The sequence below is a fragment of the Hippocampus bargibanti genome, linkage group LG07 (assembly GCF_051943395.1).
Source record: "Hippocampus bargibanti isolate YZ-2025 linkage group LG07, ASM5194339v1, whole genome shotgun sequence".
Classification (NCBI taxonomy): Eukaryota; Metazoa; Chordata; class Actinopteri; order Syngnathiformes; family Syngnathidae; genus Hippocampus; species Hippocampus bargibanti.
In genome coordinates, this window is record NC_142740.1 from 28,025,649 (window position 1) to 28,041,137 (window position 15,489).

Sequence of the window (15,489 nt, forward strand, 5' to 3'; positions counted from 1 at the left end):
TAGGAGGAGGATGGTTATAGCTAATGGATAACTAGCTGGATGGCTAATGGATAGCTATTGAAGCAAAGACACATTTATTTGGCCATATGAAACATTGCTCAAGATAAAAAGTTGAATGGGCATAAATATTGCAATTGTCGATAGAGACTCTCGAAAGAGGTGCTGTTTGGTTGGTTGGTTGGTTGGTTGGTTGAAGGTGCCAGGAGATCCACGGGGAGGCAAGCGTGAAGCGACAACAACGCAGATGAAAGAAAGCAAGTGAGCAAAGGCGCAACTTTTCATCTCCCTTCCAGCCCGCCTGGAGGTCGGATCCAGATCCCGGGAAGGAAGGACCAAATGAGCTGAAAACTTGCTTTCTCTTGAGTTGTCCACATGCAGAAGATGGTTACACCTTGAAATCTGGCCTCCTCACTCTCACTCTTCGGTCTCTTTGCTCTCTCTGACTGATTTGGGGGCAGGCACACCAATATTTGCTGAGAGCCACAATTCTGCTTGCCGTCAAATTATCTGCCAGGAACTTGCCGACGCCACCGCAATTGTTTGGTTAAAACGTTGCGCGATAGATAAGGTCAATATTTCACTCTGTTCAAAATTGGGAAAAGATTCCATGGAACTGTTCACGCTAATATTAGCTCGTAACATTCTAACCTAACACTATCGAGATAAATGACTATATAGCTAAGGGATGGCTCGATAGCTGGCTGCCTCGAGAGCTACTGATCTACTGGCTATTCTGGCTTTCTATCTATTTGAGCTACTTCCGGGTTGAGTGAACGAACGCTGGCGCATGTGGCTGCCACTGCTCCCCTGCAAAAAAAAACTTGCTATGACTGTAAAGTGAGAGTTTTGAAAGGCGCTTCTAAATGCAATGTATTCTTCTTGTGATGATGACGATGGTGACTTTATTGTCCTCAGGTGGCTTTGGTGAGCAGCTGAGTGGCAAAGTGGTACAAATCCTTGTTGACTTTCTTGAGCGTGTGAACTTCCTCCTCCAGCTCGGCCACGCGCGCTTTGCCGTTGTCGCCGTCGCCCGCCGGCCACTTGGAAGACAAAGCCAGAAGCGCTTGGCCAAAAGCCGCCGCCAGCCCGCCGCCAGCCCGCCGCGAGCCCTCGCTCACCTTGTCGGCGCCGCCCTTCATCAAAGCGTCCAGCGTGTGGACTTTGTGCAGGTAGGTCGGCTCCTCCTCCTGCCGGGGACAAAAGACGGGAAGCGAACGGCCACGGCGAACGGCCACGGCGAAGGCCCGGGGACGCACCTGACGGTGGAGTCCCAGGCGGACGCACGACTGGCCCGACGGGCCGCCCTCGCTTTCCAGCCGGTGGCGACTAAATCGCGGCAGGGGGACGGAGGGTCGCGAGTCGGGCAGGAACATGTTGGCGGGGGCCACCGCCACAATGGCGTTGGTCACCGGCCCTGCGAGGAAAAGCCGCCAAAGTCGCGCCAAAAGTCAGGCTTTTTCTTCTCCGCTCGCCTTTGCCTTATTTGGCTCTCAAAGGAAGCAGGCGCAGAAATAAGACATTTGGTCGTTAAGCACCTTTCAAAAGTCTCAAGGACACTTTAGTCACAGGATATTTTTCTCTGCGGGTGAGCAGCGGCAGCCACACGCGCCAGCGTTCACTCAACCCGGACGTAACAAAGTAAAAAAGTCATCTGTTGAGAAAAGACTCACCGTAAAATGCGAGAGACAGTACAGGCCGTATAATTATAATTCATCTTAATTTTACTGTAATAAGTAACTCAAATAGACAGAAAGCTAGCTAATATCTAGCCAGATACCTAGCTAGCTGGATAGCTAATACATAGCCAGCTAGACAGATATCAAATAGCTAGCTAGCTAGCAAACAGGTAGCTAGCTAGACAGCTGTGTAGCCCAATAATAATAATAATAATAATAATTAATAATCCAATTGATTTGTAAGTGCCTTTGAAAAGTCTGAAGGTGACTTTCCTGTCAAAGGAAGGAAGGAAGGAATTGGAAGGAAGGGAGGGATGGAAGGATGGCGCTGGCACCTTTGTGAGCAAAGCAGCGGACGCATTGGTTGCTTTGGACGTCCCACAGTCTCAGCGACTCGTCGTGCGATCCCGACACCAGCAGCGTCCCGTCCATGGACACCGACAGGCAGGTCACCATTTTCCTGGGAAGGGGGGCGAGAGGTCGTAGGGGGGCGAGGGGACCAGCGCAACCAGTGAATTCCAGCGCGCCTACGCGGGGCGGGGCCCGGCTAACGTTTGCCCACCTGTGTCCTTTGAACGTTCGCTTGCCTTCGCTGTCGCATTGGAAGGATTTCTCCACCGTCACGGCGCCGCCCTGCTGGCGACAAACGCGCATGTCACCGCCGCCCCACCAACCTCCAACAACAGCCGCTTGCCAAACAAGGCAAGCGGCTGGAGGTCGAGCTAGCTAGCTAGCTTTCTATCCCAGTTACTTCCGGGATGAGTGAAGACCTAGCTAGCTATCTATTAGCTATCTCACTTTCTATCCGAGTTACTTAGCTACCTATTAGCTAGCTAGCCTTCTTTCAGAGGTACTTCCGGGTTGAGTGAAGGCCTATCTAGCTATATGTGAGCTAGCTAGCTTTCTATCCATTTGAGTTACTTCCAGGTCGAGTGAACGCTGGCGCGTGTGGCTGCCGCTGCTCACCCGCAGAAAAACTGATCATGTGACTGTAATGTGACCTTGAGAGTTTTGAAAGTCGCTTATCAATGAAATGGATAATGATGATTATTATTATGATGATGATGATGATGATGATGATTGGCGCCGACCAAAATGGTGAGTCGGCTGGTCTTTTTGTTGACGTGCCCGGCTTGGACTGACCTGATTGCTCAGAGGAACCTGGAAGATGTTCCCGTCGCCGCCGCCGCAGAACAGGAAGCGTTCGCAGGGGTCGGAGGTCACCGCCATGATTTCCACATCAAAGAGCACCGAGAGCAGCAGTTGGCCCGAAGACACCTCCCACAGCTGCGCACACGCGGCGGACGCTAAGCTTGACGCTTGCGCCGGAAATGGAATGGAAACGGTGACCCCTGTCTGACCTTGACGGTTTGGTCCAAGGACGCGGTGGCCACTCGGGCCTGAGCTCCCATCATGCCGCAGTGCAGATCCGTGATTGGCAGAGAGTGCCGAGACAAGATGTGGCGAGGCTCCGGCGCATAGCTCAAGTCCACCTGGATCACACTGACACACAAACGGCGGTTTCCGTCAAAGGCGGGCAAAGAGTCGGTCGGGCTTGAACCCAGATCAAATGGACGCGAGCCGGCGACGCCACCTGCCGAGACTCCACACCAGGACCACGCAGTCTTTCCCTCCAGAAACAAAATGGCTGCCATCGTCGGTAAATTTCAGACAGGTCACGTCCTGGTAGTGACGCGTGAGCACATACAGTAGCTTGCCCGTGGACACCTGGACAAACGAGCGCTCGGTCAGCAGCGCCGGATGGTCACGGACTCGCCGGACCTACCGGACGGCGACGGCAGCTCACCTCCCACAAATAAATGGCTTCGCCCACGCCCGCCGCCAAGAAAACGCCGTCTGCTGAGGCGCTGACGCAAGTGACTGCACCGGGACAAACGATCTTCTGCTGAAGCTGCTCCTACAGGCCGCCACCGCACACACACACACACACACACACACACACACACACACACACACACACACACACACACACACACACACACACTAGTGAGGGGAATTGCAGTCCTTTTCAGAGAGCTGCTTCTTTTGGCTCAGCTCACTAAAAAGATCCGGCCGGCTCTTTTGGCTTCCAAATGGCTCCTCAGTTTTTGTTTTGGTGTTGCTTGAATTAACTACCAAAAATCATGTCAAATGACGTGAAAAACAAATTACTTGTGTAAAAAAATACACTATATTAAATATTTTGATTTATATGCGCTAATCCACTAACTTTCACTTTCCCTTTGGTGACTTTTTTGAGCCATTCTTGGACTCCGGCACGTTCGTTGTCAGAATTGATTCTGGTACGATTTTTTGAGAAATGGCTTTCAGAATCAGAAGCCTTTAATAGCCCAAGAATGGGGATATTTCCTGCTTGGAATCGCATCAATTGGCTTGAGAGCATCCTTTGTCATCTACCATTGAAAATGGCTGAAAATCACTTGCCCACTTTAGCTTTATCTTTGTAGCGCCATCAAGCATGTTTCCTGTGCTACTCAGTGTGCTTATGTTTCTCTACCCCCTATCCACCCCCTTCTTCTCAATGTTACGTGTGTCTGCAATTCTCCGCTGGCTCCTCTACCACGGATCTTGAGCAATCGTGCGGCTTTGACCGAAGATTGGGGCCGGGGAGGAGAGGACAAAAAAATGATTCCAATTTGCGGTTCCTTGTTGGGACCCGGCTCTCTTCTTCACTTCAGAGATCCGGCTCGTCCGCGAACGACACATCACGACAACACACTTCAATTGCGGTTTGTGGACCAGCAGAGAAGCGAACCCCCGACCCCTTCCCAACCCCCTAGAAAAAAGACAAAGGAAGCTAAACGAAGCTAAACCGACGCGAGGGATGGCGAGTGCCAGCGAGCGCCGGCACTCGTTACCTTGCGGTGGATCTCCCAAACGTTGATGAAGTTCTTGGCCAGCTGCGCGGACAGCAAGTACTGGCCGTTCAGCAGGCACAGCGTCCGGGCCGAACTGTTGCCGCCGCGGTACGAGAGCAGGCTGGAGCCGCTATGCGGGTCGAACACGGACACGTTCCAAAGCGGAGAGCTCGCGTCGCTGCTCAACACCACCTCCAACGGGGCCGACATTTTGGGGAGGCGGCGACGGGGACCCAACAAGGACGTGCGGGAGAGGGGAGGAGTTAAGGGGGAGGGCAAGCGCATGAGTGGCTTCAAATGTCTTTTTTTTAAATTCCATTTCGAGTTTGACGGGATATTCTTTATTCACGTTGGAGGGATTCCCAAGTTGTAAAAGGAAAAAAAAGAATACGCAGAAAAACAAAATACTGTATAGGAGCTTCGCTAAAGAAGACGAAGAAGAAGTAAACGCGAAGAAGAAAAAAATACGAAGAAGAAGTCGAGACGACGAAGAAGAAGAAGAAGAAGAAGAAGAAGAAGAAGAAGAAGAAGAAGAAGAAGAAGAAGAAGAAGAAAGCGGTGGCGGGTGTGGGAGAGACCGGAGGGTGGCAAGGAAAAAAAGAAAAAACGCGGCGTTGCGCACATTTTTATTGTCCGGCGTGCCTTTTTCCCCCGCTGGTGTGACTTTGAAGGCGCCTGTTAGCCGAACTCGAATTCCCTCGGAGACTTTGTGAGTCTTTTGACGTGACAGCCGTTGTCACCCTTTCGTCGTTCCAGGTAAGAATTTGCGTCTGGCTCTTCCCGCCATCATTTTCTTTGTCTGCTTCGAGGCTAACGTTAGCTACTAGCTCACGGCCGCCATCCCAGTTTCGAGTCTCCCGAGGTCAACGTTGGCAACATTGGCCCAGTCGGGTCTTCATTCGGGTTGCGAGTGTCAGTCAGCCGTTATAAAAGGAAGCTCGCTAACCCGCCCTTGTTGTTTTTGCCGTGAACGGAGCGTTTTGCTGTTCAAACTCGAATCGTCCCCTGGCGTCGTTGTAAGTAAACCGACGTCCTATCCAATGCATCATCATCATACATTTCCTTTCTAAGCGCCTTTCAAAACTCTCAAGGTCATTTTACAGTCACTTGATAAGTTTTTCTGTGGGTGAGCAGCGGCAGCCACACGCGCCAGCGTTCACTCAACCCGGAATAACTCACAAAGATAGAAAGCCAGCTAATATGTAGCTAGCTAGATAGCCGGCTAATAGCTAGTTAATAGATAGCTGATAGCCAGCCAGACAGCAAATAGTTAGCGAGCTAACAGCTAGTTAACAGATAGCTAGCTAATAGCTAATTAATAGCTAGATAGCTAGCTGCACCCTTGTTCTGTGGCCACACTGCCGTTCTGTACATTTTGGTGATTTGAGGTCAAATCGAGTTCGAGTATGTTGAACTTAGATTTGAACCGGAACACGGCTGCCTTCATAAAGTGCTCCAATAACAAGGCCAGGATGCCGAGCTGCGGCCATTGACCAATCTGAAGCGATCGTGGCAAAACACGGTCCAATCCATATTTATTTCTATAGCGCTTTCACAGCAGCAACGGCTCCCGTCAGTAACACCAGCATGTGATTTGCTGCTCTAAAAAGGCTTTTCTTGGCGCATTTCAGGCCGCCCGCCCCCGTATTATATATCTTCAATTGTTATTGTGTGCACTGTGACACCTCCCACAATTTCATTGATCAGCTGGGATGATCGGAAAAGGTCGCCAGACAAACAAGCAAACAAAACCAAAACGCCACAAATTGTATTCATAATAATATTAATACATTTTATTTTAAGCGCCTTTCAAAGCTCTCAAAGACACTTTACAGTCACAGACAAGCATAGGTATTATAATGAATAAAATACAATCCCAAAATAGAATACAACAAGTAAAATACCATTCTAAATAGGAACAAGAGAAAGAGCTACACAGAAAATGCAATTTTAAATTGGTGGCATTTGAGATGGGATCCATGTTGCGAATGTTGGGAGGAAGTGAATTCCAGAGTTTGGGGACAGAGCAGCTGAAAGCTCTGAGAGTGGCCAGAACTGAGAGTGGCCAGAGAGATAGGAGTGGAACCAGCGTAGGGGCGTGTCCCTATGGAGGAAAGTCTGTCAAGGAGGATGGGTGAAAAGAAATGGCGTCAAAAGCTGCAGTGAGGCCAAGAAGGATCAGGATGGAGAGTAAACCGCCGTCAAAAGAAGATCGTGACTTTTAAGAGAGCGATTCTGTACTGCGGAGGGGGCGGGAACCAGATTGGAATGGTTCGTAGAGATCATTTTGGGGGAGGTGAGAGTGGAGCTGGGCATACACAACTTTTTTTCGAGGATTTTGGAAATAAAAGGGAGGTGAGAAATGGGGCCAAGGTTGTCGAAGTCATTGGGATCAGATTAAAAGCAGGATGACACCAAAACCAGCAGCTTGCAGTCTGGAAAATCTGCCCGTAGTTTGCTCTCGCTCTCGTTGCCATTTTTGCTCACTCTCCCTCTGCTCATCCCAGGCAACCCACTTTGAAGAGTTGTGGCGTGGTCCCCTCCGTTTACCCTCCTCCACCGGCTGACACGGGTCCTCCTTTCTCCAACAGACACCAACTTAGTTCAATTGGCCCGTGCATCTGCGGCGGGCTGTTGCTCAGCCTTGTGACTTTGTTCCAGGGACGGACGGACGGACGGGCTGACAGACATCCACCCGTCGCTCAGTCGGTCGATCACATGGCGCTGAGACGAGGACACGTGAGGTACCTGAAGGTGAGAGAAGCCGCAAAGTTGAACGCCGTGCCGTGCTTTTTGTGCCGGCAGGTGAGCGTTTAACCCAAAGTGCTTGTGTTTCATTCAGGTGTGCGAGGTGCAAGCGTCCCAGGACGTCGGAGACGCCGAAGGAGACGCCGCCGCGCCAAAGGTGACTATGCGCAAATTGGGCCGACGGCTTGAATCGCTGACCGCGTGGCGCCCCGCAGGACATGTACGATAACGGCTACGGCGAGCACGTCATGGAGGACGACAACGCCAGAACCAACCTGATCATCAACTACCTGCCGCAAAGCATGAACCAGGATGAGCTGCGCAACCTGTTCAGCAACGTGGGCGTGGTGCAGTCTGCCAAGCTGATCCGGGACAAAGTGGCGGGTACGTGGACATTTTCTCGCTGGCGGGAGCGGCGCTGATGGCTGACCCTCATGTATACGCGGGGGTCCTCGTTCTACGCCGCCGACCCCTTTAGACACAGTGGCTTGGGTTGTTTTTTTAAAGCTCCAGACTGGCCTTTCAATTTTTAGCTTTAAAGGACAAGCGACACCTTCGGACAAGTTGCGTCCATCGTTTGTCAAATGACTTCAAATGACTTGGACTGAGCGCATTTGACAAAGATTCCACGGCGTATAACAGGATTTGACCTTTTAAGACTGGCGCTGAATATTCAGCTAGTCTTCTTTTTGAGGTGATGACGATGCCCCAAGTGACATCACGGAGGGAACGGAACGCCCCTGACCGAGAAAGCCACACACAATGCGTTTTGGATACTTTTTTTCGTCTGAAAACACCGTTGTTGATGGCCAAATTAGAAGGAAAACGACATTAATGACGCCGTGGTGAATGGTTGTGTGTGGCAGCCAATTGAGGTAACGCGCGTAAGGAAGGTGTAAGTTGACGCCAATTCCCGGCGGACAAATCGGCCCATTTCCAACTGAGCTTGTGCGCCATCTTGTGCATTTTCTGGACGCTACATTTGACTTGTTAAATCGAGGGCAAACATTTATGCTTTCCTCTTCACAACTATTTGAAGCATATTCATAAGTGGATGAGTAACAAGAAAGCATCTTTTTCTGAATCTGAACTCTGAAGCCATTGTTTTGATTCTGGAGCGGGGCAGTTTGTGACGTCACCAACAAGGGGGCGGGAATTTGTGAATCTCTCCAGTTTTGGGCCACTTGAAGTCATTTTGATTGGTGTTTTGCATTTGACTCCAAATATCAGCCTGCGTCTTTGGGCTAGTTTAGATGCTAACGTTTTTCTGACGTCGGTTAGGAAACCAAAAAATGGTGTCGGTTGTCCTTTAAGGGTTGAAAGAAGAAAAAAAGAAGCTCAGTCCTCAAACGGCCTTCAGGGGCCTGGTTTTATTTTATTTGATGTTTTGGAATCCACTCCAAACGTACAGAGCCCGCATCCTTGATTTTCACTGATTTTGTCATCCCCACGAAGAAAAGGCAGCAAGACGTGCAAAAGTGTGTCCACTCCAGCGCCGGGGTTTTTGTCATTGTCACTTGCATTCCAGGACCCGTACAATATGAAGTTTTAGGACGACATCGACATTCAGTGCAGCGTTAAGAAACCTTTGACTCTCTTCTTTTATCAGGGAAAAAAAAAGAGTTCGTTCCTAAATAATATGGGTCCGGAGTTATGTGAGCCGGAAACGAGGGCGGCTGTCCCCCCAAAAAAAAACAACCGCTGAAGCTGGAACAAAGCGCTAACATGGGGGAAAAAAGGAAACACATGGCCAGCGTTGTATCGGCACCCAAGCATGAAAAAACCCAAGGCGGAACAAATTGGAGTATGGCGCTCAATCTCATATTTTCAATTCCCGAATGAATTTGTGAATGAGTTCATACGCATTCCTTTTTTTCCCTGACGAGCTTCTATTCCACAATGCAGCCCATTTTTGGGTCAAGGAGTGAAAATGACAAATGTTGTTCTGGAGGAGTGACTGACGTTGGCGCTCACGTGGCCCACGTGAGACGGCTTCTTTCAAGACTCGCCGTTGCCAACCCCGGAGGGCGGCCATCCGGCGCCTTCCGGGCCTGCCCCGCACGCCTAAAGGCGCCGCTCGGACGCCCGTGAAACGAGGACCCCTCGCAAACGGGCAGGAGCCACCGACCGCAATGCCAACAATCCACTCAGGAAATCCCTTTTCATTTTGGAATTGACAACCCTGCCTATCTTATTCTCTTTCTTGTGTCCCCCACAGACCGCTCTGCTTTCAGACGCTGTATGGCTGGCCATTGTGTTTCTTTTTCTAGCTGGCCATTTTGTTTGTTTTTCCCCCTGGGTGGCCATTTTGTTTGTTTTTCTAGATTGGCCGTTTTGTTTGTTTACCCTGGGTGGCCATTTTGTTTGTTTTTCCGAGGTGGTCTTTTTGTTACCTTTTTCTGGGTGGGCCATTTTGTTTGTTTTTCCTGGGTGGCCATTTTGTTTGTTTTCCGTGGGTGGCCATTTTGTTTGTTTTCCCTGGTTGGCCATTTTGTTTGTTTACCCTGGGTGGCCATTTTGTTTGTTTTTCCGAGGTGGTCTTTTTGTTACCTTTTTCTGCGTGGGCCATTTTGTTTGTTTTCCGTGGGTGGCCATTTTGTTTGTTTTCCCTGGGTGGCCATTTTGTTTGTTTTCCCTGGGTGGCCGTTTTGTTTGTTTTTCTAGATTGGCCGTTTTGTTTATTTTCCCTGGGTGGCCATTTTGTTTGTTTTTCCGAGGTGGTCTTTTTGTTACCTTTTCCTGGGTGGGCCATTTTGTTTGTTTTTGTAGGTGGCCATTTTGTTAGTTTTTCCTGGGTGGGCCATTTTGTTTGTTTTCCGTGGGTGGCCATTTTGTTTTTTTTTACCACCCAGCAACTGCTGTCTTTGTTTTGGGGGAGCCGCTGTTGTACTATTTTGAAAGTTTGAATTTGATGCTGTGGCCAAAGTTGTACTTATAGGCCAGTTGAGCGTTTTGAAAAGGTTGTTTGAGTCATCGCGAGCGGCTGAATGTATTTGATTTGATCTTTTTGCCGTTTTGTAGGATGACAGCGGGTCAAAGGTCATTTCTACCCTGTGCACTTTTGTTGACCTCTTGTCATTTTGTTGTTGTTTTTGTTTTGTTGTTTTGCTTTGTGTTTCTAGGCAACAGTTTAGGTTACGGCTTTGTTAACTTTGTTAACGCTAGTGATGCCGAGAGGGCAATCAGTTCCCTCAACGGCCTGAGGCTTCAGTCTAAAACCATCAAGGTAAAGTTCCACTTTCACTCGCTGCTCTGTAGGGGGCGCTCTTGCTCAAGCATCCACAAGGTACCTTCCCAGTCTTTGTTTTTTTTTTTTTTTTTTTTTTTTCTTTTCACAAACAACTTGTCATTTCAACTATGTCTGATGTTTATTTTGATTAGAGATTGTTTCCTGTTTTGGCTCAAGTTGTAATGTCTTTGATTTCTCCATTTATTTGAACAAACTTTGCTGTTTGAATTTTTTTTTTTTTTTTTTTTTTGGCATCATGTGACCATGCCCAAACGCTGTCAATGCATTTTTCTCTCTTCAACATGTTGAAATGTTTGCAGTTTTTCCAAGTGGTTCCAGTTGTGTGTGTTTTGCCGCAGGTGTCGTACGCGCGGCCCAGCTCGGACACCATCAAAGACGCCAATCTGTACATTAGCGGCCTGCCGCGCACCATCAGCCAGCAGGACCTGGAAGACATGTTTGCTCATTACGGACACATCATCAATTCTCGCGTGCTGGTGGATCAGGCCTCAGGTACGCTTTGGACGTGCGCGCAAGGTGCGGGTCGGGCCGTCCGCCTCACGTCACGCGTGTGTGCAGGTTTGTCCAGGGGCGTGGCCTTCATCCGATACGACAAGAGAGCCGAAGCCGAGGATGCCATCAAGCAGCTGAACGGGCAAACTCCTCCCGGCTGCTCGGAGCCGCTCACGGTCAAGTTTGCCGCCAATCCAAACCAGGCCCGCAACTCTCAGCTCATGTCGCAAATGTACCACGGCCAATCGCGCCGCTTCGCCGGGCCCGTTCACCATCAGGCGCAGAGGTTCAGGTACTCGCGCGCGCGCGCGCACACACACAAAACATCTCCTGATCCAACCCACCTTGGCTTATTCAAGAATTTAGGGTTAGGGTAAGTAGTGATCATATGAGTGGTCTTGAGTCATCTGGCTATCTTTTTTGTCCTCTTTTGACTTTCCAGCAGCTCCTGTATTTTGTTTTTCTACTTTCATAACTTTGCTGCTGTGAAATGTCAATTTCTCCAGTGCCAGACTAATAAAGGCAAATCCAATCCGCTAGCTAGCTACTAGCTGACTGGCTGTAAGCTGTCTAGCTGTGAGCTTGCTAGCTGTTGGCGATCTGGCTATCTATTAGCTATTTATTTGCTATCTATTAGCTTGGCCAAAAACAAAAATGCCAATCAAACCTCTAATGATGGAGGACACTGATTTGCTGTGGTGACCCCTTGAAGGGAGAAGCCTAAAGGAAAAGAAGAATTGCTATCTATTAGCTAGCTAGCTTTCTATCTATTTGAGTTACTTTGCGGTTGAATGAACGCTGGTGCATGTGACTGCCCGCAGAAAAACTATCCTGTGACTGTAAAATTACCTTGAGAGTTTTGAAAGGCGCTTAGAAATGAAATGTATTATTATACAGCTGGCTGGCGAGCTATCTAGCTAGCTAGTTATTAGCTGTATGTTGGCTAGCTTTCGATCTATTTGAGTTGCTTCCGGGTTGAGTGAATGCTGGCGCGTGTTGCTGCCGCTGCTGACCCACAGAAGAACTTATCCTGTGACTGTAGAGTGACCTTGAGAGTTTTGAAAGGCGCTTAGAAATCAAATGGATTATTATTTTTCGTATGATCTAGCTACTAGCTATTTGCTATCCAGCTGGCTGGCTAGTTATCTATCTAGCAAGCTATCGATGAACTCTGTAGCTATCTAGTTATGTAGCTAGCTATTAGCAATCTATTGGCTAGCTAGCTTTCTTCTGTCTATTTGAGTTATTTCCGGGTTGAGTGAACGCTGGCGCGTGTGGCTGCCGCTGCTCACCCACAGAAAAACTGATCCTGTGACTGTCAAGTGACCTTGAGAGTTTTGAAAGGCGCTTAGAAATGAAATGTCTGAAAGAAAAAGTGCGCTTTGCCCTGCAGGTTCTCCCCAATGAGCGTGGAACAGGCGGCGGGCGGCGGCGGCGGGGGGGGGGGGTCTTCGGGAGCCTCTTCGGGTTGGTGCCTGTTCATCTACAACCTGAACCAGGAGGCGGACGAGGCCTTGCTGTGGCAGCTCTTCGGACCTTTCGGCGCCGTCTGCAACGTCAAGGTCATCCGCGACTTCAACAGCAACAAGTGCAAAGGCTTCGGCTTTGTCACCATGAACAACTACGAGGAGGCGGCCTTGGCCATACACAACCTCAACGGCTACAGGCTGGGGGACAAAGTCCTCCAGGTGTCCTTCAAGACCAGCAAAGGACACAAGTAGACCACAGGTCCAAGCTTCTTCTTCTTGTTTGTTTGTTTTTTTATCAAGTGTGGCTTTCCACGTCCACCTGCGAAGCGGAAGCTGATGTCGACTCGTCGCTTTGGTTGAAGAGACGACGTTTCTCCCCACCATGTTGCTCGTTTGTCTGTCATCCAATCAATAAAAAGCCACGATCAAGAAGTCAGCTGTGCTGCTCCGTTGATGCCAGCCAAAGAAGTGCTTTTGCTTCGCAACGCGTGCGTGCGTGCGCACCATCAAAACGTAGTGGAAGGCCAAATTGCGGCGGTGACAAAACAAACGCATCAGAATCACGAAAGCTTTATTCGTCCCACAATGGGGACATTTGCGGTCCACAGCAGCAATTTGAAAGAGGATCGAAAAACAAGATATTTTAAGCCTAGTCAAAATATAAGTGTCAGCAGACTGAGATGTATACTGTAAGTGTGCGAAAGCAGTTCATCAAAAACAGCCCATAGTGCAAGTGTCAAGAAAGGAATGTAGCGAAATATGATTGCATCAAGCCATATTGACAGTGCAAGCCAGTCCATTTTTTTGCTTTTCTCACATGTCTGCCAGCAGTCGGTCGGTAGGAAGGAGCGGCGGTCCCTCTCCATGTTGCAGCGCGGGTGTCACGCTCTCTGGCTGAAGGAGCGGGCGGTGTCCATCATAGCTTTGAGTTTAGCCGGAGTCCGTCTGTTGCCCACCTCCTCCAGAGAGTCCAGCCAGCAGCCCGGGACACCAGTCAAGAGTGGCCCTCTTGACCTCAAGCGACACATGCCGCAGAAAAGTGATTTGAGAGCGCTTGGGATTGGACGCAGATGCCAAACCACCGGGAGAAGGGCAGAATCACAAAATGACGATGGAAAGAGAACACTCTTTGTAAAGCTAGCAGGCAACTGCATATTTCACTCGCCAACTAACCAAGAGGGATGATCGTTCATTAACTAGATGGCTATCTAACGAACTGGCTACATAGCAACTATCTATTAGCTATCTGTTAGCTATATAGCTAGCTAACTATTGGTTGGCTGGCTATCGAGTTAGCTATGTATGTGCCGGCTAGCTAGCTAGCTTTCTATCTATTTGAGTTATTCCCAGTTGAGTGAACACTGGCACGTGTGGCTGCCGCTGCTCACCCACAGATGCTAAAATTAGTATTTGTCTTCTTTTCCTTTGGGCTTTTCCCTTCAGGGGTCGCCACAGCGAATCAATGTCCTCCATCTATCCCGGTTTTGTGCATCCTCTTCTCTCACACCAGCTCCCTTCATGTCCTCTTTGACCACATCCATAAACCTCCTTCTCTTTGGTCTTCCTCTCGGTGTCCTGCCTGGCAGTTCAAGGCTCAGCATCCTTCTCCCGATATAGTCGCTCTCTCTCCTCTGGACATCTGGTCCAAACCATCTCAGTCTGACTTTGTCTCCAAAGCCTCTAATATGAGTTGTGCCTCTAATGTACTCATTCCTGATCCTGTTGACTCCCAAAGAAAAGCTCAACATCTTCAGCTCTGCTTCCTGTCTTTTCTTCAGCGGCACCGTCTCCAGTCCAAACATCATGGCTGCTCTCACCACCGTTTTATACACTTTTTCTTTCATCCTAGCTGAAAGCCTTCTATCACACATCACACCTGACATTTTTCTCCAGCCTTCGTGGACACGTTTGTTCACCTCTTTTCCACACTCTCCATTGCTCTGGACAGTTGACCCCAAGTACTTAAAATCCTCCACCTTCTTTATCTCTTCTCCCTGTAGCATCACTCTTGCACTTGGATCCCTCTCATTCACACACATACATTCCGTCTTGCTGCGACTGATCTTCATTCCTCTCCTTTCCAGGGCATATCTCCACACCTCTAGTTTCTCTGAAATATGGCATTATTCGTAGTCTTATGTGTAAAAATACAGTAGAGTGCATTTCTTCTTCATTTCCTTTCGGCTTTTACCCCCAAGGGGTCGCCACAGCGAATTAGTGTCATCCATCTTCAGAATTTTGATTCGCATGTTTGTTTTGGCCAAGCTTTTACGTCGTCGGATGCCCTTCCTGACACCACCCTCTCTATTCATCCGGGCTTGGGACCGGCACAAGAATACACTGGTTTATGTCCCCTAGTGGCTACAGAACAAGCAAGTCGTGCATTCCTGTATGTATTCCTGTTGCAACACAGAGAGAAGGAAAACATGCAAGCACACGTACCACACACTACTGATGTGTCGTTCTCGAACGAACTGGCTCTTTGGCCGGATCTGAAGTGAACGAAGAGAGCCGTTTCCGAACAAGGAGCCGCAAATGGGAGCCGACGTTTTTTTTTTTTTGTCCTCTATTCCCCACTCCCAGTCTTCGGTTAAAGCCGCAAGTGATTGGTGGATATCCGTGGTAGGGGAAGGAGGGGAGAATTACAGACACGCAGCAGTGAGGAGAAGGGGGCGGGGGGGGGGGGGGGGGGGGGGCGTTAGGGTAGACAGGTGGACAAATGTTCTCGCATTATGCTGTTATTATTATTCAATGATGATATTTTTTACTGGTAGGTATGATAGCATTATTGGTATGAAAAGCAAATGAGTGACAGCTGATCATCAGACCAGAGTAACCACAGGGAAAGTCAAAGTTAGTGAATGGTCTATGTGCACACATAAATCAAGCCATACAATATTTGATATAGTGTAATTATATATAATAATTAATATATCATAATATAGTGTACAATTATACCATTAATGCTATAAATA

The 15,489-nt window shown here is 49.0% G+C and overlaps 2 protein-coding genes across 6 annotated transcripts; one reads left to right on the plus strand and one right to left on the minus strand.

Moving 5' to 3' along the window:
- Window positions 1–902: 902 nt before the first annotated feature.
- Window positions 903–4,974, minus strand: wdr18 (WD repeat domain 18). 2 transcript variants are annotated; one of them, XM_089001722.1, is made up of 10 exons: window positions 4,556–4,974; window positions 3,484–3,594; window positions 3,271–3,404; window positions 3,038–3,179; window positions 2,820–2,963; window positions 2,239–2,309; window positions 2,012–2,136; window positions 1,257–1,414; window positions 1,119–1,187; window positions 903–1,040 (listed from the first exon to the last, which is right to left on the minus strand). In XM_089001722.1, exons 1-10 carry the CDS (start codon window positions 4,838–4,840, stop codon window positions 912–914), a joined length of 1,368 nt encoding a protein of 455 aa, XP_088857848.1. In that variant the 5' UTR covers window positions 4,841–4,974; the 3' UTR covers window positions 903–911. The 2 variants fall into 2 exon arrangements, with proteins under 2 accessions (XP_088857848.1, XP_088857847.1); XM_089001721.1 differs by having other exon boundaries at window positions 2,239–2,312.
- Window positions 4,975–5,099: 125 nt separating this feature from the next.
- Window positions 5,100–12,946, plus strand: LOC148896109 (ELAV-like protein 1-B). 4 transcript variants are annotated; one of them, XM_089001726.1, is made up of 8 exons: window positions 5,100–5,311; window positions 7,147–7,309; window positions 7,398–7,460; window positions 7,519–7,687; window positions 10,426–10,529; window positions 10,892–11,045; window positions 11,112–11,337; window positions 12,439–12,946. In XM_089001726.1, the coding sequence occupies exons 2-8, from the start codon at window positions 7,274–7,276 to the stop codon at window positions 12,764–12,766; spliced, it is 1,080 nt and encodes a 359-aa protein (XP_088857852.1). In that variant the 5' UTR covers window positions 5,100–5,311; window positions 7,147–7,273; the 3' UTR covers window positions 12,767–12,946. The 4 variants fall into 4 exon arrangements, with proteins under 4 accessions (XP_088857852.1, XP_088857850.1, XP_088857849.1 ...); XM_089001724.1 differs by having other exon boundaries at window positions 7,063–7,309; window positions 10,892–11,337; XM_089001723.1 differs by having other exon boundaries at window positions 10,892–11,337.
- The last annotated feature ends 2,543 nt before the right edge of the window (window positions 12,947–15,489 follow it).

Bases quoted from the DNA above. Each gene is read 5' to 3' on its own strand.
- wdr18 (XM_089001721.1), bottom strand. From the start codon at position 4,840: ATGCGCTTGCCCTCCCCCTTAACTCCTCCCCTCTCCCGCACGTCCTTG. The intron at 3,180-3,270 runs GTGGCGTCGCCG...TTTGTGTGTCAG, and splicing joins CTGGTGTGGAGTCTCGGCAG to TGTGATCCAGGTGGACTTGA. The intron at 1,188-1,256 runs GTGCGTCCCCGG...TGTCCCCGGCAG, and splicing joins GCCTGGGACTCCACCGTCAG to GAGGAGGAGCCGACCTACCT.
- LOC148896109 (XM_089001724.1), top strand. From the start codon at position 7,274: ATGGCGCTGAGACGAGGACACGTGAGGTACCTGAAG. The intron at 7,461-7,518 runs GTGACTATGCGC...GGCGCCCCGCAG, and splicing joins GAGACGCCGCCGCGCCAAAG to GACATGTACGATAACGGCTA. The intron at 10,530-10,891 runs GTAAAGTTCCAC...GTTTTGCCGCAG, and splicing joins TTCAGTCTAAAACCATCAAG to GTGTCGTACGCGCGGCCCAG.